Here is a 22,922-nt window from a genome sequence, read left to right as displayed (position 1 = left end):
CCAGAGTTTCGGCCATTAGGTTCCACACAGGAAATACGCATAGTGTAGAGCGGATGTAGAATTAACCAATCAGAGGCCTGCTTTTTCTCCTCCATGTGACACTATCTGCAGCACTGTCTGCGGTCACCTACAATTTTGGGGAGGTGTAACAGAGTATGTGCGGAATGGGGGATATCGGCGTTAACTGTGAAATGAACGCAGGCAACCTTGTTTCTGAGTATAAACCAGACTTTAGACCACATACATCCCGACCCCAATATATAATCTGTATTTTAAAGCTTTCCTTAACATTGTGTGATGCCATCTGCCACACAGTTGGGTGAAAAAAACAGAAGAAAGTAGGTTTCTGAGCGGAGAACTTTGCTCTCTGAGAGCTTTTCTCATTGTGTAGGATTCTTAAGTTTCTTAACACACATTTCTTAACAATTGATGATAGCAAATTAATAATTTGTGAAATAAAACCTCCAAAGTAAGTCTGAAAATTCTGCTTTAAAGCAAATTTAAAAAAGCTTTAAAGCAAACTATTAAAAACACTTTGAAGTCATTAACTTCCACTACTCCATCTAATATCATAAAAGATGCCACTTCAGCAATTAAACGTTTTCATGTTCTGATTTAGATCCACCAGTTTTCCAAAGTCACCTAATTAGTAAACAAGCTTTATGTGAGCTTTTTTTACTCTCAGTGTGGAGCCAGTTCTTCCTCGAAGACCTCAGAGGTTTACGAGGAACCATTAAAAAAGAGGAAGCAGAACAAGAAGAAGGGACACAACAGACGAGTCATACAAACAATTTAAAACAGGGTCTTCCAATAATATTTCAAGATTTAAATATCTCACTTAAAAAAGAAAGAAAATGGAACAACTGGTCAGCTTCCAAGACATGGTCATCCTCCCAAACTGACAAGGCTGGTTAACATGGAGAAAAAGGCCCTGTTGTCAGAGGAAATTAATTCAGTTCTTTGGTCAACATACAAAACTTTAATGCTGCAATTCATCCTGAACATATGTAAAACACGGTAGTGGTAGAATCATGTTTAGGGAGCTACTGGTAATAAATTTAATAATAATTAGACTATTTGAATCTGGGACTTGAAAAAAAATCTGAATCAAATATAAAACGACATAATATATATATTGTTTTTTGTTACTTTTAATTCATGTGCTGAAGGACATCATTCTACAGACCAGCTTACAATTACAACCATGACTGACCTTCTAGTTGCAAGAAGGATTTTTTCATTATACAAAATCAATTTGTCATATCTTTAAAACATGGTAATGAATTTAAAATATTCCTTTATTGATTACAAACTGAGTCAAAGGAAAAAAAGGCTGTTTCCTGTTATTTTGGTTCTTTAGCACGTTCCTCAGGTCCAGTTTTTATATAAAAGTGATGGAGTGGCTGCCTCTTTCTACCTGCAGCAGACAGCAGGGTGTTTGTATTTAACTGAAGCAGCTTAACAAGCTGCACTGCTTCAGTGCTTCAGACTGTTAAGTAACATGTTCTAACTAATTTGACATTTTAATTGTTTTTATATTAACCATAAACTGATAACAAAGGTTCATGAATGAATTATTCACATCAGTAAACTAACATTAAAGGGGACAAATATTGATTCCTGCTCTTTTCCTAACTAGTTATTTTATGGGGAAAGTTATGTGTCTCTGCAGGTCATCATCCTATGAAGCTAGAGATAAATAACAATTAAACTCATTTAATAACTGTATTAATATTAATATATTAATATATATAAATTGATATTATAAGCTTAATTGATATAATTTAGCAGAGGATTTTTGTCAGAAATGTAAGGAAGAAAATGACCATGTCACTTATTTTATGAAGTGCACATGTACAAAACTATCCTATCTACTCTTCTACCATTTGATCAAAGAATCCAGATTCTCTCCAGTTATATCAATTTCTTCTGATGCATTTCCTTGTCTCTCAGAAACTTGTTTAACTGTTTACTTCTTGTGACTCTGCCATTGTGTGAGCACAGTGGAACTAGAGCCAATGGAAGCTAGAAGAGATCAGTAGATGAGACGATTAGCAAGAGGTTAAGGAAATTTGGATCTGTTGTTATATGGAAAGTAGGTGAAGGTCTTCATTTTCCTGTCGCATCACTATAAATTAACCCTGAACTGGTTTTGCTTAGGCTTTTTTATAAAAATAAAAACGTGCCCAACAGTTCATAGTTGGAAAACCCAGCAGGCATGATTTTATTTGATTTATAGATTTATTTATTATTATTTTTTTTTTAACCGTGTCCTGTCTGGCACTGTGGCAATAATAATAATTTTCTTGATGCCAAAAAGAGCCCAACAGATTTTACTTTCACAACTAAGTTGTTTCATGCATATAAATTGCTTTATTATAATTATGCAGGAAATTTTACAGTTTATATGGACAGTGCAATGTAAATAGAACAGAAGAAGAAAAACAGAAGAAGAAAAAGAAAAAAAAACAAGAGAAAAGATGAAAGAAACAGGAGATAGAAAGGAGACAATGAAAAAACATTTTCAGTCTGCTTCATCACCTGCAACGAGATGCAAAAAAAACCCAGCACAACCGAAAAACATGGTACGAGACATAGAATAAATCAACACCTTGAAACTATCGCTAAAGTAATATTATTCAGTCTGACATGTACTCTGTGTTACCTGAAGATATGAATGTGGGCTTCCTGTATGGAAGTGAATCTCTGAGTACCTGGAACCAAGCACCTGTAATTGTTTGTGAGAGTGCACTTGTGCATGTAAAGTTTATCCATAGAGAAAATGCTCAATAGTGGTTGTGGAGAGCCGAGGAGGCGCCCCCCCAGAGCACCAAGTCCAGCGCCGGGAGACCCAAAGCCCCAGGTGCCCAAAGGGACCCCAAGAGCGAAGATTTATAGATTGGTTGATTGACTTTATTGATCTCATAGTGGAGATTTTTTACTCCTTACATCAGCTCAAATAATCAAAGGACAAGAAGAAGGTGACGAAGGAATAAAAAGGTGCATGGGATACATTTGTGCGTTTCCCTGTAAATGAGAGTCTCATACTTTTTTTTCTCAGTTGTTTTTGGCTCTGAAGGTGATTATGCAAAGGAAATTTGAAACATGACATTTTTTCTTGTGTGTTCGGCAGATCAAACCTTTGGCACCACTTCCAGTTAAACTAAGAGACGACGAGACATTGCAAGACCTTAGTCGGCCGCACCGGAGCAACTCCAAGGAGCAGCTCAGCGAGGTAAGTCCATATAACAAGAAAGCTTCCCTTTCCACAGACCTCCCACCCAGAACTGGAGTTTTTATTCTCACAGACTTAAGTGCAAGAATCCGTAAAATGAGATTTAGGACAGAGGACAGCAGCACTGATTGTTGATCGAGGCTGAAACAAGGGAACAGGTGGTGCAGTGTTGCTCCTGGTGCTCTCTGCTCAAAGAGCCTCTGAATATTAACAAGGAAACACAGGAAATGATGAAGCTAGTTACACAGCAACGGCTAGTTGGCCTGTTGCTAAATGTAGAGGTGACTAAACATAATTCAGCTCGGTGTGAGCTGACCCTGCCGACCCCAGAATGGAACAAGTTTAAGATTTGTTCCAATTATCGCTTCGCCGTCATCCATATAGAGGCCCATTTAGCCAGATGAGTAGGCGGCGCATCAGAATGGAAGCAGGGCATACGCTTCAGCATAAGGAATGAAATAATGCAATTTAGAAACAGGGAAAGTAATGAGAATTTATGCAAAATCCCGAGCGTCTCGTTTTAAAAAGAACGTAGAAATATGATTCTTAACTACAGCCTGTGGAGCAGGCCTCCCAAACCTAACCGAATCTGATTGTTCATTTAGCTGCAGAGAGCCTGTGGAGAGGAGGGAGGAAAGGGGGGGGGATCCCTTTCCTGTAGAGGAGGCTAATGTTAAAAACAAAACAAAAAAAAATAATAATAAAAACTCATTAAGTTCATTGTTTTAACCTATTCAGTTTTTTTGTTTAAGAAAAAAAAAGGTCTTAGAAAGATTTGAAAAAACATCTACCAGGCTAATTTTTTTCTAATCTTCATCCTTTTCTTTGCTGAGCTGTTCAGCGCCCCCCTGCACACATCCCCCACCTCCCCCCCACCACTTCTCCTCATGCTGTTTCTCTCAAATTTGTATAAAAGGGTGTCTCTTAATGAAAAAGTCAGGAGGAAGAGGCGGGCATGTCAGATAAAAGACCGGCGCTTGTTGACAGCTCTGACAGGGATATACGACAAGCACTGGGAGGGAGGGGGGAGGGAATGAAAAGGGTGATGGGAGTGGCAGTGGTTGTGGTGGTGGTTTGGGGCGGGGGGGGGGAGAGAGAGCTGTGCTGTTGAAAATTGCACGCTGTAATCGCCGTCGGTGTTAGATGTGGCATTTCTCTCTAATCTGTTGCCAAATAAACGGTGCAAAGACGCTGATCGCTGTAGCCACGCCATCTCCTTCCATCCATCTTTCCCTCTGCCTGTTCTTCTCCCTCTGTTCTTCCATATGTCTGCTTTTACTTCCATTTTCCTGGCTGTGTTGCACTTACTTAAGGCCTGACAACATTCCTACCCACCACATTGTCTCCATCTTTTTCTTTTTTTTTTCCTTCATGAAATCTCAAAAACCACACTGAAAAGTGCTGTTAATTTTCATAAAACGTGCTCCACCACATCAAAGTGGCTCCCTGCATTAAGAGCTCTTGACTAATGATGCCGCATGGGCAACGAGTTAAAACGAATTTCCCTTGTCTTGCTACCAAAGGAATGGGAGACAAATGTTACATGCACATAGTGGAGCAGGCACACCCGCCTGTAAAAACAGTCATGCATCAATTTGTTAGCCAGAGGGGGGGGGCTAAAAAAATTGTAGGGGGATGATGTTTGTTCATCGCCACGGTGGGGTCTTTATCTGCTTATTTTGACTAGGTAATTGTGCCTGCAGCGGGGCTCTGCCACTAAGCCACAGAGGGATTAGGGAAATGTAAGGTGGCTTCCACTGCTTGTGTGTCCTGCAGAGAACAGGGCTGCTGCTTCACACACACCCAGACCCACCCCCCTGCTTCATCCTCCTGTCCTTAAGTTTCTGCCGCTGGGGGGAAACATACAGCACCTTTCTCCTCGTGGTTCCAGAAGCTCTGATTGCCTGCCCCTTGGCTTCCCTGCAGCAGCAGAAACCATCATCCGAAGAAGACGGACTGGACACTCCCCTCCTGTTGCCTTGTTTTCCTTCTTCTTTTTTTTTAAGAGATTGGAGGAGGAGGCATGGGAATAGGGAGAGGATTAGGGGATGGATTTAGCAACATTTTTGTTCTCCTAGGCTGTTTAGTTAACCCTTAAATGTTGCCAGCATCCGCCCCGTCCCTCTCGCCATAAACCACCATAACAACCACACATACACACGCCACCATCCCCCACTTTCTCTCTCCTGGGCGGTTCTTAAATCCTTTTGAAGTCCTAAGCGCTGCAGAAATCCATTGAGAGCCATGTATAATGGCTTTTAAAGAGAGAGTGTTTAGCTGTATGCCGACCCTATGGCTTATGAACCGCTGGCGTTTTAATGGATCCCCCTTTTTCCCCTCCCCTGTTTTTTTTTCCTCTCCTTCACCAGCACTAAATCCAATGGATTGTCTCTCATTATCATTTAAATAAGCCTCTCTTTCTACTCAGAAGTCTCCAATTTGAATGAACTCTACATAGTAAGACTAATTCCAAATGGCTCTGGCCTCCCTCCACCTATACACATATGCTCTCACACAAACACATGCATATAGATTTGAGCTGACAGAACAGCATGTTTCCATGGAAAGAAGAGCACATGATGCCTTCCTGTTGGTCCTTTTTGTATTTCCAGATTTTTTTTCTCGCCTTCAGTGCTGCCTTGTCTTCTCTCTCCTCTGCTCTCTTCTCCCTCACTGTGACGGTGAGGGGTGCAGAGAGGCTGAGGAGAGCAGGAATAGCCTTTTGATTCCCACAGGGCCTGCTTTCCGGTTCGCGGCAGGACTCCTTGGTAATCGTCGCCACAGGAGCTGTCCTGCGAATCAGAGGGGCACACAGGCGTTGATGAGGGCTGATGCCTAGAGCAGGTGTAGGTGAATAGTTGAGGGGCACTGGGAGAGTGCAGAACAAGGGAGGCAGGGGCAGCAGAGGTGTGGGGGAGGTCATTTCGGATTGAAGGTGGACCTATGGATGAAATTGCTCTAGCAGAAAAGTTCCCTCCAGAGACCAAGGGGGAGCAATTGCCAATCTAGTCAGAGGAATAAAAGCAGTGAAAAGTGGAAGTGGAGGAAGGGATTTGGAGATTGGTATTCGTGCTGTGCTGTGACACACAGAGAGCCAGAAAACAGAACAAAAGCCTGCTTTTCTGTCCGCATCCTGCTTTGTTTCACATTTAGGGCACCATGTTAGAAAATGCAGGGTTAGCTTGATGTACCAAAATTCTTCCAGAAATTCATAAAGAGATAAGCATGTCTAATCAGTAAATCATTGAGGGAATTATGGAAATATAAAGAATTAGATCAAGTAATAATGTGAGGTAAATGGCATTAACTAAAGTGCCATTCACATTAGTATTCCAGTTTTTAGATATTTAATGAACAAATATTTACAAAAGAGCTGTTCTCAAATAATATTTGTTTAGAAATGTATCTCATCTTTGACAAAAACATTTAGCCAAGGCCTACATTAAAATACTTCCTACAATCGTCTAATCTTAAGCTTTGCCCAGTTTATATTTGAGGCAAAATTATTGTACAAACTAAGACCGAAAATAGAAGAACGTGTTTAGTATTGTACTACTTAAAACTGATAAAGATTAGTCAAAATGAATTTTTCCTCGAATGGAGGCTAGCATAATAACATTTTGTTTTAGATTTTTTGGCATTTCTTAAAGTTTGTTTTTTATTTAAATCACACGTCCTTTACGGTTCAGTGTCAATAGATGAATATGTTGCTGTAAGGTTTAAAATATTAAATTCCTGAGAAATGCATTTTTTCCACATTTACACCTATAATTTTTTACCAGTTTTCTCCTACTTGACCTCCTGATTTTAACCAATACTCAGTCTCTTAAAGAACCTTCAGGTCACTTAAGGTATGAAAGCAAATATTTTCCTCTTATAAAGCTTTCATTAGCTCTACATTTTCTAAATTCATTTTTCAAACTTTAACTGCTACTGCCAATGGGGTATTGTTATGCTTAGCTTGGTATCACCACAGTGAAGAGGGTTGTACTGTAGGTCGGATGTATCCCATATTTCCAGTCAATTAACGTGCAAAATTTAAGCAAGGCTCGAACATGTTGGAAGAATAAAAAGGCTTGCTTCCCAATGGTTTGGAGTTTATTCAAACTGAAAATGACGATGGAACATGGCAATAATAATTAGGAAGTAGAGGTAGCAAACTAGCATAGACAACAGATCAGTAATGAAGCAAGGTTTTTTATGAATGCAGAAAAATGTTGCAATCCTGATGCTTCCATTCAGGAAAGAAGGCCAGCAGTGGAAACAGTTTATCAGTATTTCTGCAGCATCACGCAAATGGTTTAAACCAATTTGAAGAACAGGAACTCTTTTGTGTCAGTAGGTAACTTTACATCAAAGACCACAAAAATCACATGTGACGTTCCCCAAGGATCCATCTTAGGGTCGCTTTTATTTACATTTGTATCTCCCCCTTACTCAGATCTTAATAAACAACAACACAAATTAATCCTTTGTAGATGACGTACAGCTGTATATTACCCTGTCACCAGGTGACTATGAATATATTCCAGCGTTGGCTAAATGCATGGAAGAAATCAAAGCATGGATCTGCCAAATTTTCCTTCAACTGAATCAAAACAAAACTGAAGTAATTGTTTTTGGACCAAAAGAAGACTGATCCAAAGTTAACACACAGCTTCATCTAATACATCTACAAATCAACAATCAGGCTCGTAATCTGGATATAATGATAGCTTCCAAAAGATTCAAAACCAAAATTTGCTTTAAATCAAGATTTAAAATAGTATTTTTCTGCTCCATCTAAACATTATTAGCAATGTTTCCAGTCCAACTTTACTTTCTCTTTTACCATAATCTTTTTTTGTTATATATAATCGTCTTGTTTTAATGATTCATTTCATATTCTCCTTAATTTTCTGTTGCCTTTATGCTACTGCATTTCACTATTCTTTTTTTCCCCTGTACAGCAATTTGAATTGTAGTTACTACTGACGTGCTGTTTAAATAAAGTAGCCTTGCTTTGCTTCAGAACCAATTCTACAAATGTGTCTCTTAGTGCATCTACTCCTTCACTGAAATGTCAAAAAACCTCCAGTATGTGTGAAAATAATTGTGTGAAATGTAGTAATTTGATTAAAATGTTACCATCAAGCTGTTCTAAAGTGATACATAGAAATGTGCATAAGAAACATTGATTGGAACCTGTCTTTTAACCGCGTGTTTAAGTTTCAGCCGGCTAGTTTTCAATTAGGACAAACAGGAAACTGTTCATTTCCAGTAACCTGAAAACCTCTAATGCTTTGTGTCTCATTAATCACTAATGCCAAACCTCTTCTGTTGGATAAACCTCTTCTACATTTAGATTTATTAAATGCTTCGAATTGCGTTATTAGCTGGTGTTGTGTATTATGGTTAGCTTGGTCACTGAGCCCAAAAATGAGAAAATCCTGCTGCTTTTCTGATTTGAACGCAAATCTGATTCAATCAGGTGTGACTTCATTCCCAGTTACCCTGACAGACTGGAAGGGTTCTCCTCGTATTTCCTTTTCTGTCCATGTTGAAAGAAAAAGGGCGGAATGTGTGCAGGTGTGGGGTTCATGACAGGATGGCTAAAAGGTTAACGTGAATATTGATGTTAATGCGCCGTTGCTTCATCATGTCTGTGAGAGTGAGTGAAACGCCCCTCAAAGGTCATCCTTGTTCTCCTCTCTCTCCCTACAGAGCTCCACTCACTCTCTGTCAGGCCGCGGATACTCGGTTAGTGACATTTTCATGCTTCATAGCTTTACGGCTGAATTACAATCTCCAACGACTCGCTTTATGGCCCCAGCGCTCAACATTTTAATTATGTTAAATAGAGTAATGGAGAAATCATGATATTAGGGACATTAATTCTGGCTGACTGAATGATTAAATTGTGAGGTGTCCTGCACTACCTTGACGAAAAAGGCCCTCGCTTTATGGGCATTGATCAGCTCCATCCGCCAGGAGTGCAAATTGGCAGTCAGAGTTTTATATCTTCCCATACTAGCTGTCAGTCTAGCATCCTTATGTTCACTGTGGTATAAATCTAAATGTCCCTTAACTAAGGTAAGATATGGGAAGCTTAATTTGGTCTTTTGTCTATCTGGAAACTTTAGTTCAAAGTTTCTAATGCTTCAATGAAAATAAAATTAAGTAAATAAATTCTCTATTTTCTGTTATAGATCAACAGAATAAATGCCAATATTAGACAAATATAATCTGGGTAAATAGAAACAAGTTTTCAGCTTGTGATCTTTTTTTTAAGATGTTCTTATACTGTCAGCCTTTGTTTAATAGTTATGCTACATTCACACCGCATGCAGCAGGAGCAGCAAATACATGCATGCTGCTTCATTTTTGATGTCTGTACAAGTTTAGTTCTGACGTGCGGCTGAAGCATCTCTGCTGCTCCAGTTGCACGGTGGTAAAATGGGTCTGATGCGCGTTGGGCGGAGCTACCATATCATTTTTTTGCATTTAACAATGGCAGCTATATTTGCTGTTATAAGTAGGTAAAAACTAGTTTCTGTGCAGCCAGTTCATCAAGATTGTGATCCTGCCTTCAAATATTGTTTCGCTGTCAGAGCCGCTAAGACCCCCACACACTGGCGGCAGCTGTCACTGGGAATCCTGTTAAACAGCAGCCTCTGGCCAAGTCCCCTTTTCGCAGTTTGCCGCTGAAAGTTGATGTTAGTGTTTTAAACATATGTAATCCAAACTGCAGGCACCAGAATAATAAAATTTAACATATTTTGCTGGCAGGTTTTGACATTTTACTTTAATTTAGGCGTTAATAAACTGTTTCAGTGATCTTGTAAGCTCCATCGGCACTGCTGTGTCTGTCTCCCTGCCAGTTCCCGGAGACAGACACAGCAGTGTCTGCAGATCAGCCTCTCTGATTGGTTGATGTGGTGCATCGAGCAGCAAAAGTTAAATTTTTTTAATCTCCAGCAGCTTCTGCCTCTGAAGCGCATCGCATTCATCAGATGCTCAGAAGCTTATGACGCGCTGCTTCAGCTGCTCAGACGCGCTCTGGGACCTTTTGCTGCACCAAGATGCGCTTCAACCATTGACTTTGCATGGAAACTAGCTGCTTCTCTTCTTGCGGTGTGAACATAGCATTAGTTGAGGAAGTTAGAGCCAGAAGGGTTTGTGTTTCTTTTTTTTTCTTTTTTTTTTTATTTGGAAAGACAGATTTCCATTACATCAGTAATCACAGCTTCATCCATTTAAGATTATAACTGAAGATATAAGCAGAAAGTCCAAGTGGTTTTGTCCATGTTGCCTTTCTGGTATTTTTAACAGAATATTACTAACTTAATTGTAAAGATAACAAAAAATTAATAGAATTAAACAGTAATGGGGATTGCACCACCTCGAGTAATAAAAACTACAAAGACATAAGAGGGCAAGACATATTTCAGAAGAACAATCAAATGAAGTCGGATCTAGTTGGTTTCACGTACTCACTCCATTTGGACCAAATCATATAAAATTTTTCTTTTTCTAATTGGAGGGAAAAACAGATCCTTTCCATCACATAAATCTGGTAAACAATTTCAATCCATTCATCAATAGTGGGGGGGTCTGGTTTCATCCATTTCCTTGTGATGGCCTTCTTACTGGCAGCCAGTAGCGTAGCCAGCAGTTTTTTAGAAAGGGTTGTGTTTCAATTCTATTAAAGGCACACTATGCAACATTTTTCAGTTAATTAATGTGTTCCATAACGTTTTGGATGATTAAATTAGTCATTTCAGGTTGAACAAAGGTTTTCTCGGCCGCCCTGGTGGTCTGTGGGGGAAATACTGCACTTGCAATTGCAGGAGCACCGACCCGCACCCACAGGCTCAGAAGTCTCGTGAGAGTCAGTCTTGCTTTACGGCGAGAACTGCTACACGCCCCCAGTTAAAAGCATTCTCGTTGCTAGCACAGTGGCAATCTTTGTGCAATTATGCTACGTTCACGCAGCAAAAGCAGCAAAATCGTGTCTGCTGCTTAATTTTTGCTGCTTGTACCAGTTAGTTCTAACGCGCGGCTGAAGCAGCTTTGCTGCTCTGGCTGCGCGGTGCAAAAGTGTGTCTGACGCGCGTTGGGCGGAGCTTCACTATCCTTTCTCTGCCTTGCAGCTGTATTTGCTGTGATCAGTGGGAATAAAGTAGTTTTAATATGTGTTTAAATGAGAAAATACACCTGAAAACGTACTCAGTGCCGTCAGTTCATTCAGATTATTATCCTGCCTTCAATATTTTTTCTGTCGGAGCCGCTCAGACCCCCACATACCAGCGGTGCGCCGACAGAAGGAACCCCTTCATCAGCAGCCTCTGGCCAGGTCGCCTCCTCGCGGTTCACCGCGGCAGCTGGTAGGTGTTTTTCATCTAAATAATCCAAACTGCATATTCTGCCGGCAGATTTCTGCATTTTAAGTTAATTTAGGCGTCAATAAACTGTTTAAGAGGAGAGATCATAGCCTCTGATCATCAGCGCTGTGTCTCTCTCCATGCTTCAGCTGCTCAGACGCGCTGGGCCTGCTGCTCAAAACGCGCCGCGGGACCTTTTGCTGCGCCTTGACGCGCGTCAACCATTGACTTTGCATGTAAACTCGCTGCTTCTGTCGCGCCAGCTGCGTCCGGTGTGAACGCAGCATTAGTCATTCGTTGCGTTCGCCTGTCTGCTATGCTCAAAACAACCGCGCCTGGCTTGACGGAGAAACCAGGAGAACAGCTGTGCATATTTACGACAGTGCACTTTTACTTTCGCCCTCTGGGGGGAGCCTCGCTGGAAAATCAACACCGGTTGCATAGTGTACCTTTAACATATCCAAATGAAATTTAACTTAAAGTTCAATAGACATTTTATTTTTATTTTTTTTCTATGGCAGTAACTTAGTCGGGTCTCATAAAACATTTTTGTGACAATGATTGAGTTCTATGTATATCAGTATTTGTTATTTTTGTCTTTAAATATTTGATTTTGCTTAGTTTGTTAGTAAATATAGCCTCTCTGTATACATTTACCATAACAACATTATGTGACCAGGTCACATAGTGTCACATAGTGTCAATGTGCATGCGTGCATGCAAGCAATGGAGACCTGCCAGCGAGTGTGGAACTCCCAATATAGTTGCTATTAAAGAAAAGTCCAAAATCTGGTGTAAAAAGGCACAAGATGTTTGATTCCAAGTTGGATAAAACTTGAGTTGCGCTGTGAAAAAAGTCTGACCGTTGAAGTAGCTAAAGCTCAGGAAGCATTTTGATCTCACTGCAAATCAGAATCAGATTTATTGCAATGTATGTTTGCACTTACAAGGAATTTGACCGATAGCTGATAGATACGTGAGTACATGTCCTTATTCCCGTCCTCAAAGCATTACAGCGTGGTCTTGACTCATTTAGTAGCTGCGTGAAAGGCCGCTATCTGGCTTTCTGGTATTCCAGTGGTATTGCAAGTAGATGGCACCACATCCCTTTATGTCAGCTTATCGCGCACAGAGCTGAGGTTCTATTTAGGCTAAAACTCGATCAAAACACCATCAAGAAAGACACTTGGGGTATATAACCATATTTTATTATAATCAAATGGATTCTGGCCTTATTGGTTTAGGCTTATATCATGGGTATTTGGCTTGGTTCAGAATTTGTTCTTTCAATTACAGGAAGTTGTAGAAGAAAACTGGCCTTTGATTATTAAACCATCCCACCCCTTTCTGACTGTCAGAGTGATGATCCTTCTCTGAAATGCTCCGAAATGTTTTATATAGGATGTTCGTTCTATAAGTTGACTGAATATTTAACCCAAAGTCACTTTAGATCATTATGTTTTGATCAATCTAAGTGTGGCTTTGGTTTGCAGTGGGTGTGGCCTTGAATTACCCCCATAAAGACCATTTCCTGAGTCTATATTTAGTAATGAACCCCAATCTTAACTTAGACATTTCAGTACTTTGGTGTTTCTGCTCAGATAACTCCTAAAGAAGTTTCCAGTCTATTCTTGGTGTAATAGTTACAGGCCAGCCATGCCAAGGAAGGTTCATCAATGTTCCATGTTTTCTTCTTCTGTGGATAATAGCTCTTACTATGGTTTGCTGAACCCTTACAGAAAGCTTTTGTAACCTCGGTCTGATGCGTACCAACAGCTTTTTAGATAATTGTCTTCTAATCTCACAATTAGTCCTGTATAATATATCAATAAAATCCAATTATTGGATTGACACAAACACTGTTGGTGTTTAAAAGTTATTATATTGATTTAGTTCACTTAAAGAAAGTCAGACTATTCTATTTATATCCCGTTTAAGCATTCTTCTTCTTGCTCCGGTGCTTTATCAAAGTGGAATACTACACTTTGCTCCACCTTTGGCTTCCATGATGTGTCAAGTCCTAAAATGACGTAGACGGCGACTGTCCTCTATGTCCTTTGCTAAAGATGGAACTCCTCATAGAGGTACATTATGTAAAGCATGCTCCTTATTTGTAAATGAGTGGCATATGGTGCTGGCTAATAGAGCTCTGAAGCAATCACCCAAACAAACAAAACAACTATAAATGGTTTGTCATCCGTAATCTGCCTCAAAGGGCTACAGTTAAAGCGCAGAACAAAGCTTACTTCAAAAAACACTGATCTCTGTGGGATCAGGGTTTTTTTTCTGTCGTTTTAATAGAACATGTCACATTCCTACTCCCCAGCGTCAGCAGTCTTACAGAAGGATGAAAACAAACAAGATCTCCAAAAAAAGAAAAAGCTGGCGGAGCCCTTTGGCTTGAGCTGTCAGTTTAAGTCGGCAGGAAACGAGTCCTTCTCTTTATCTAAAAGGCGAGGGGAGGGATTCAGACCTAGAGGTGTAGTTTGGAGGCTTGGAGGTACTGGGCTGTAGCATGGTGGGGGGGCATTGTGCAAGCAGAGCAAAGTCTAGTAATGAGGGCAGGAAGTTTCATGTTGTCTGGCTACCCTCTCCGGCTATCTGATGGTGCTATCTGCAGTGTTTGTAGCCTCCAGGCATCTCCTGGGTACTGAGCTCTGACACTCAATCTGCTCTGCTGCAGGGTCCGCTTGATTTCTGGGGGCTGCTTATCTGCAAGTGCTTCAGGCTTTACAGTATGCTGGTTATGAAGGGGGGGCTTGGGGTGCTGGGTCGGAGGAGCTACAGGGAACTGCAGGGCAGAGGCTGAAAGGTTGTAGGAGAAGGTGAGCAAAGAAAAGACGGAAAGAGAAAAGAACACTGAGGAAATATCAGGAAGGCTATTGTATTTAAGTGTTATGTATGGGGCGTGTCAGCTTGTCAGTCATTGGGGTTTAGTCAACGTCACTGCAACCAGTAGCTCTAAATAGTCATCTCACGTTGATCAGTGCAGAACTTTTTCTGCTTCCCACAAATAAAGAATAATCAGCCTCGTAATAGAGACTAAGGACTTATTCACATGTTTATATATTTAACTGTAACTCTGGATGCCACTAAAGCTAATCTGATTAAATTATGGAGCCCAGTTTTTTCATCATATTTAATTATATGTTTTACACTCTGTTTTGGCTATATATGTAAAATCAACAGCCTTTTTGTGTCTTTCCCAACCATAAAATCACAATCTTTCCAATTTAATTAAACGTGAATACTGCTCTCCGCATCATCATCTGCCATTGTTGTTGTTTTTCTTGCCACTTTTGTGTTGCAAGACGCACAATAGTGACCTTTGTCGGGTATTAATGACGTTCAGGTGGATGAATCTGACCTGGCCATTCACACACAGGTCACATTTGAAAAGATCAGATTCATATTGGATTCAGGACCACATAGCTGAGTGGCCTGGGTCGCATTGGAAAAAATCGGATCTGTTTTGTTCAGACTGCCATGCAAAGATCAGATCCAGGTCGCATATGGGCAAAAAAATCGGATTTGGGTCACTTCAGGCTGCAGTGTGAACATAGCCTAAACTATAAGCTGTTCATTATTAATACCCGGTAAAGTGTTGTGCTTCTAAAACCTCTGTTTTAATGGTGAAGGAGAAAAATGATGCCTATGCATCAGAGTAGGATCACAGACCTGTAATATTTCTTATTGGCTTTCCTATTTTCTCTGTTCTTGATAGATTATCCACAGTGTATGGTCCTTTACTTGCTTACATCAGTATTTGGTGCTCCACCAATTTTTATTCCATTTCTGCTTCTGCTTCTATGTCAGTCTGCGTCTGGTTTTACAATATTAGCCACTCTATGCTAATCTGTAATCTAAAGATCAATCAAAATATGAACTCTGTTCTCTCAAAATGAGAATGAAAACCCATGTTCATGCAATCAATCCCTCTCACACACACAGAATATTTATGAATCAATGAATAATTAATGAGCACTTTCTTTTAATTTCTCATGGTATTGTTTTAACTATGGTATGGTTTTAACATTAACTACAAACGGGAAACGACACATCTAATAAATACCTCAAAGTGTAATTCTTATACACTTTTATATATTCACACGTTAAAATCGTCTTTTTTAGTTAGTGTTACAACCAACGGTACTAGCAGACATTCAGTGACCTTCAGCTTGGTGATGGAAGATTGAAGAGAGACGAGAATTAAAGCCAATTTGTGGAGCACTGAGTGACAAAGCAGATATGGTTTAGTTTGATTCTGAGTCCAGATCTCTGTGAAGAACTGGATATTGTGTTGTTTACCAGTCTTCACCTGTCTGCTTTGGGTGGCTTCATTATAACCTCAGCTATAGGGAACTACCCAAGCATTGTTTCCTTGGCTGCTACCTGTTTGTTGTTCCAGCAGAGTAGCGTACAGGGTTCAGGCAATTTATCATACTCTCTGGGGCGTCAAGATAAAGAACCCAACATCTCCCTCTGCACCTAGGAGATACACTATATTGCCAAAAGTATTTGCTCACCCATCCAAATTATTGGAATCAGGTGTTCCAATCACTTCCATGGCCACAGGTGTATAAATTCAAGCACCTAGGCATGCAGACTGTTTTTACAAACATTTGTGAAAGAATGGGTCGCTCTCAGGAGCTCAGTGAATTCCAGCGTGGAACTGTGATAGGATGCCACCTGTGCAACAAATCCAGTCGTGAAATTTCCTCGCTCCTAAATATTCCACAGTCAACTGTCAGCTGTATTATAAGAAAATGGAAGTGTTTGGGAACGACAGCAACTCAGCCACGAAGTGGTAGGCCACGTAAACTGACGGAGCGGGGTCAGCGGATGCTGACGCGCATAGTGCGAAGAGGTCGCCAACTTTCTGCAGAGTCAATCACTACAGACCTCCAAACTTCATGTGGCCTTCAGATTAGCTCAAGAACAGTGCGCAGAGAGCTTCATGGAATGGGTTTCCATGGTCGAGCAGCTGCATCCAAGCCATACATCACCAAGTGCAATGCAAAGCGTCGGATGCGGTGGTGTAAAGCACGCCGCCACTGGACTCTAGAGCAGTGGAGACGCGTTCTCTGGAGTGACGAATCGCGCTTCTCCATCTGGCAATCTGATGGACGGGTCTGGGTTTGGCGGTTGCCAGGAGAACGGTACTTGTCTGACTGCATTGTGCCAAGTGTAAAGTTTGGTGGAGGGGGGATTATGGTGTGGGGTTGTTTTTCAGGAGCTGGGCTTGGCCCCTTAGTTCCAGTGAAAGGAACTCTGAATGCTTCAGCATACCAAGACATTTTGGACAATTCCATGCTCCCAACTTTGTGGGAACAGTTTGGAGCTGGCCCCTTCCTCTTCCAACATGACTGTGCACCAGTGCACAAAGCAAGGTCCATAAAGACATGGATGACAGAGTCTGGTGTGGATGAACTTGACTGGCCTGCACAGAGTCCTGACCTCAACCCGATAGAACACCTTTGGGATGAATTAGAGCGGAGACTGAGAGCCAGGCCTTCTCGTCCAACATCAGTGTGCGACCTCACAAATGCGCTTCTGGAAGAATGGTCCAAAATTCCCATAAACACACTCCTAAACCTTGTGGACAGCCTTCCCAGAAGAGTTGAAGCTGTTCTAGCTGCAAAGGGTGGACCGACGTCATATTGAACCCTATGGATTAGGAACGGGATCTCACTTAAGCTCATATGTGAGTCAAGGCAGGTGAGCAAATACTTTTGGCAATATAGTGTATGTGCTGCAGGAGATGAAGAAAATGTCACAAAATCTCTCTGCAACTATCTTCCCATCCTGTTGCTTTCCCTTTGGGCTGGACAGATTGTACATCGCAGGTGGGGGGTTGGGAGCTGGGACGGTATTTCAGCTAAGCTGAAAAGACAACATACCACTCCTTTCTTTTAGACCAAGTGATTAGCCTTAAAACTTCTACCCCCAATCTTTTTAAACTGCCCGAGACCAAGGCTCTTGTTTTGGGCATGATAAAAGCATACAGCTTTGTCTGTGACAGTTTAATCTGACTAGACCCTTTTGGGAGGGTTTATCTCCACAGCGTCAGAGTAAAACCTTAGCTAGAGTGTTTTGGTTGAGCATGGATGTTCAGGCTTTTGGAAACACCCGTTCTTCATCTCCCCCTGCTCAGGTCGTACCAATCATGTTTAAAGCTAAATGGGTCTACTGAAAGTCATGTTTTCATATTTGAACAGACTTGATTGAATTGATTAGACGTCTATGACAGTCTTGTTAGGAAAAGGCATAACTCTCTGAGAGATCAGGCTTTTGAAAACAGCTCAGTATCAGATACTGAGATCATGTCAATAGTGACTGAATACTTAGAAACTTTCATCCTCTATGGCATTGAGCATTGGATAAAATTTTATATCCAACAAATTCAAAATTATTATGAAGATGTAGTTTGTTATTTTATGTAGTAACTAATTTTTTTGAACTATCTCATCATAAATTTGACTAATTGATAGAATCCCATGATTTTTATTTTGACCAGCCATAACTGTTCACCAGTTGGAGGAATACTCCGGCTTGAATGTTTTCTGCATCGGCATCAGCATTTGAATTAAAGCAGATAAAGCAGATCATTGAAAGGGATTTAACATTAAACTGTTTTTCCAACATTTAGAAGCACACAATGTCTGGTTGTTTGTGGTAGAGGCTGTGAGAGAGAGCAGGAGTTTCAGCAGATAACAGGAAGGCTAAAAGTATTACAGCCTAGTTAATTCTAGGCCCCTGCTGTAAATGATGCCTTTTTCTTCATATGTTTTCTGTAACTCACCATATTTTACAAGCTTTTAAAGAACTATAAACACGATTAGGACCAACAAGCTGTACAAAAAATAAATGGAGCGGCTATCATATGATACAATCATAAACCAACTACAGTGATGCAAAATAAAGAAAACTATGTAAGATAATAAAACAATCACTCAGCTAGTCAGAAAGAAGTAAAACAAAAATTACATATTAACAATTTGATATTTAAAAAGCTATTTAGAAGTCATCATCTCAGAATGTATCAAAGGTGAGGAAGAGGATTTCAAAACAAACCGGGAATGGTCCTGTCTAATGTCCAATGTTGGCTCATTCCATGATTAAGGAGCTGCTATGGTAAAAGTACGGTGTCCTGTAAGGTTTAGACACCCCCTGAAGCAGCTGATCAGCCAACCTCAGGGAGCAGGAGGTGTGTAGTGATGTCATAGTTCACAAAGACAGGACGAAGCATGGTCATTTAAATATATAAAGGAAATCTAATTAGAATGAATTAAAATTAGCACTTAAATGTAATAAGAAATGGGAATATTGTTAAACTTCCACATGCCAGTTAAACTTCCACATGCCAGTTAAACATGATATTCCTCTGCTTCCATTAAAAATATTTGATAACAGGAAGACAAGGGAAATGAAATGGAGAAAAGCAATCGGCCTACAAAATCTGTTCTGTTTGTTTTTGTCCTTTTTCCCACTGGATGTTTTTCTGCCTGACAGTCTCTGCCACTCTTCGTAATTCTAGGTGACATGCAGGTGTCTCAATACCGCTTTAGTGAAGGAAACCAGGAGCCCAGCAGGAGTGGGCTGGGGACCTGACATTGTCCTGGCCTTTGGGTGAAGCACTTCTTGCCGGGGGCCTCTCTAACAGGGCTGCTCGCTGTTTAAATAAAAAAAACTATTTGTTTATCCCTCTGTGCGGTCCAACTTCAGATCCTGGACCTCGTTGCTTTCTGCACAACAGGGACCTGAACTGTTGCCGCTAGCAACAGATAAAAATTGTTGTTAACCACAGCAGGTCCCATAACACATCAATCAACAGGGTCTGCAGATAAAGGCTGCAGGCTTCTGGGGCCCTGGGTGAATGGCACGGTTGAAAATCCTTTCCCAGTGGCTGAGCACACACAGCTCAGATGATAAAGGCCTGCTATCATTCAGGGCTGTGAGGGGAAACTTCATTTTAAGCTATGCAGCTCAGGTTTTGTTCTAATGGGGATGTGATAAAATAGCTGCAAAGACGAATGGGACTCTAGGAGGGGATATTTAAATGAAAAGGCGATGGTGTGAAGTAGTGCTGACCCGGCCTCAAAGTACCAGCTTTAACATTGTTTACTTGTTTTAAATGAACTCTTAATTGCTTTTGCCGGTTGGCTTTGCACTAAATACTACTTAAAGGCTGAGACTTTCAGCTTCCAGGGAGCCACATACTTTTGTTATGCTGTTATGAAGGCTTTTAAACTCAGCAGCTGGAATTGACTGACATGAGGGTTACAGCAAAACAGAGAGACAATGAATTTTCCTCTAAAAGCAGTTATTAGGACCATTGATTACTTTTCCTTTTCATCATTCTGTTATATTTTCATGCAAAATCTTAACCAAACACCATTCCTTGACCTAGATAATAATTCCTCTTTTCTCTACACTAAAAATTAAATCATTCGTGTGTTTTCAGATGTTCTTTTTTCCAATCCAACCATTTTAGTCTTCAAAATTATAGAATGTCAATAAATATGCATTATTCTTCTCTTCTTTTTTAGTTTTACCCAAGTTCTGTCAACTTGCATAAATTATTATAGCAGAAAACTATTATAGTGTTATATTATTCTGCTGGCATCCAATTGCTGTGATATATAAAAAAGGAAATAATATTTGGAAGATGAATGGATGTGGAGCAAGTGAAAAAAATTGATTATTTATTCAATAACTTAGTTTAAAATAAAGTTGTTGTTTTTTTTGAAGAATGATGAATACACCATTAGGCTGTCTTCAAAGGAAAGGGTGGTGATTGGTGGGCAGTGGTTTGGTAACCATTGTACCCCTAAAACAGGCGTCTGCTACAGCTCTGGATTCACCAGTGGCTCTTTAGTTTTGTTTCATTACATCTTTTTTTCATAAATAATATTTTATAGAACTTATTCCACGCTTCATCATGATGAAACATTTTCTGTTTTCCCTCTTCTAAAACCTAAAAATATAAATATAAGTCATTTAAAATGGAAACAGATCTCCTAAAGCATATATTTAACACAAATAATGCGTTGTGCTTTAATGCAAATATTTGTGGCTCGTTGACTTTTATTGAGCTGGTCTAAAGGTTGCAAAACCCTTACCTAAACTATCCCACTAGAAGTGTTTCAATCAACCCTTTTTTTTATTTTTGCTTTGAGAATTTTGAAGTATTGAATTTGAATCAGTTTACTGAATTTCACAAACCAGTTTTTACACTTTTGAGGTGTTGTTTTACACAATTTGTTATGTTAATATTTAGAGAACCTGAGGAGTACTTTATACTTTCCAAGAGTATAAATTTTTTTTTTTGAGAACTTTCAGTTTTACTTCACTACATTTACAAACTTAATTGCATACTTTCACTCCGATACATTTTCAGTGTTTGCTTTAGTTACTAAGTAAAAAAAAAAAAAAAAAGAGCGAGAAAAACGCAAGTGTTTTGACCCCTACTGACTACTGCCTGGGCTTGTCCACCAACACCAATAGGATACTGTAGGTCTTTTTCGCAAATCAAGTCTAAATTTATCCTACACTTGGTTATGTATATTATTTTAAGTGAATTTAACCTTCAAAGTTTACCAAAATGTAAAAAAAAATGTCATTCAATCTGCACTTACTTTTTACTTATACTTTTCACTGCATTACTTGAGTACATCTATTTTTACAGTAATTCTTATACTTAAGTACAATCCATTTCAGATACTTCAAGACTTTTACTCAGGTAACATTTCAGTCAGTGACTTGGACTTTTACCAAAGTCATATTTTGGAGAGGTACTTATACTTTTACTTGATTCCGAGATTTCAGTACTTTATACAACACTGCTGAGGACTGATCAGCTGTTTCTGGCGCAGCTGCTTTCCTGAATGCAGCATCAGAATCACACTTGTCTCCGGTTATCGTGAGACATCGCTAATATTAGCTGAAATGATGAAATACAGCTGGCCCGATCCCAACTCAATTCAATTTCAATTCAGTTTATTTATATAGCGCCAAATTCACAACACATGTCATCTCAAGGCACTTTACAGTTCAACCAGAACTGTAAAGGGCCTTGTTTTCTAATCTAAGGAAAACCAGTTGATTGCATTGACTCAAATACAATCCCTCCCACTAAGCATGCTTGTAGCGACAGTGGAGAGGAAAAACTCCCTTTTAACAGGAAGAAACCTCCAGCAGAACCAGGCTCAGTGTGAGCGGCCATCTGCTGAGGCCGACTGGGGTTCAAGGAGACAGAAGCAGAGATACAAAAAGCAGCTGTAAAAGGCGGCCCGTCCAGGAAACACACAGCCAGGCAGACGAGATCCGAGCTAGCTCCCATGTCAGAGGACGAAGTGAGCACATCCACTCAGTCACGGTCAGAGAAACAGGACCACACTGGAAAACAGGCCGATCTCCAGCATCTATAAACAAGGGTGTTGATGGAAGCAGCACAGCTGATGTTTCTCTCCAGGATGGAGTCACAGCCAAACAGGAACAGACGAGGCAAGGCTACTCCTTCATTATCGCTGATCTGTGGCCCCATACTAGCTTGGTAACCCTACTTTCTGTTTACTACAGCAAAGTGTAGCGTCAACATATGATGATAGTTTGTGTTCTCTCTTTTTTTTGAACTGTTAAAAAGTTTAATACGTTTTGGATATAAATGCAGCTATTGTCTTTGTCCCGCTACTACGAAATGTTTCCTTTTGGTGAAGAACTGCTGTCAGCATATAGCTTTGTAACTAAACAGCCCCACTTATGAAAGAAGTTAGTTTAAAATAATTTTCTAAGACTTTTAAGGTGAGAAAGGAAGTACTTCTTCCTGTATTGTGTTTGTCTCGTCAGCTGATTGCACTACTACGCTATGTCCTTTTGACCAAAACATATTGCCATATAAATGTTTCTTTGAAGGTGACTTCCTTCTGTTAGACTAATTCTTCCAGATCTAAATCATCATGATGGCGTTTATGACCTTTCCCTGTATTAAATCCTGTTAATGTATTCCCGCATGAAGCTTCCTTCCATCACCCGTGTGGAAGTTAGTCCAAATGAAATGCTGGCTCTCCTGGGTAAAAGCATTACTTTTATCCCCATAAGCTCAGCCTTGATTATCATGATTCTTAGTTTGTCCTGGATGCGCTCTCCCCTAACTCACATTTGCCCCACTTTAAACAAATAGGCCTATAATGTAACAATCAAAGCGTGCCTCAAGGATTTGTTTACCGCGGGCTCTCCTGCCATTAAGTTTCACGGACACCGTAGACAAATAAAGTGGTAATTCCACTTTATCCTATGTTACATATACCACAATCAAGCAGCAA

The 22,922-nt window shown here is 40.2% G+C and overlaps 1 protein-coding gene across 9 annotated transcripts in view; it reads left to right on the top strand.

Moving 5' to 3' along the window:
- The window catches only part of fbrsl1 (fibrosin-like 1), a 458,506-nt gene that overhangs the window by 211,443 nt on the left and 224,141 nt on the right, over positions 1-22,922 (top strand). For all 9 annotated transcript variants that reach the window (XM_038273619.1, XM_038273614.1, XM_038273613.1 and 6 more), the window contains exons 3-4: positions 3,134-3,235; positions 8,939-8,974. In XM_038273619.1, the coding sequence (XP_038129547.1) occupies positions 3,134-3,235; positions 8,939-8,974 (138 nt within the window). The remainder of the gene's footprint in view (positions 1-3,133; positions 3,236-8,938; positions 8,975-22,922) is intronic.

Source organism: Cyprinodon tularosa, unplaced genomic scaffold, assembly GCF_016077235.1.
Source record: "Cyprinodon tularosa strain WSP-4 unplaced genomic scaffold, ASM1607723v1 ctg88, whole genome shotgun sequence".
Taxonomy (NCBI): Eukaryota; Metazoa; Chordata; class Actinopteri; order Cyprinodontiformes; family Cyprinodontidae; genus Cyprinodon; species Cyprinodon tularosa.
This window is presented reverse-complemented; position numbering and strand designations above follow the sequence as displayed.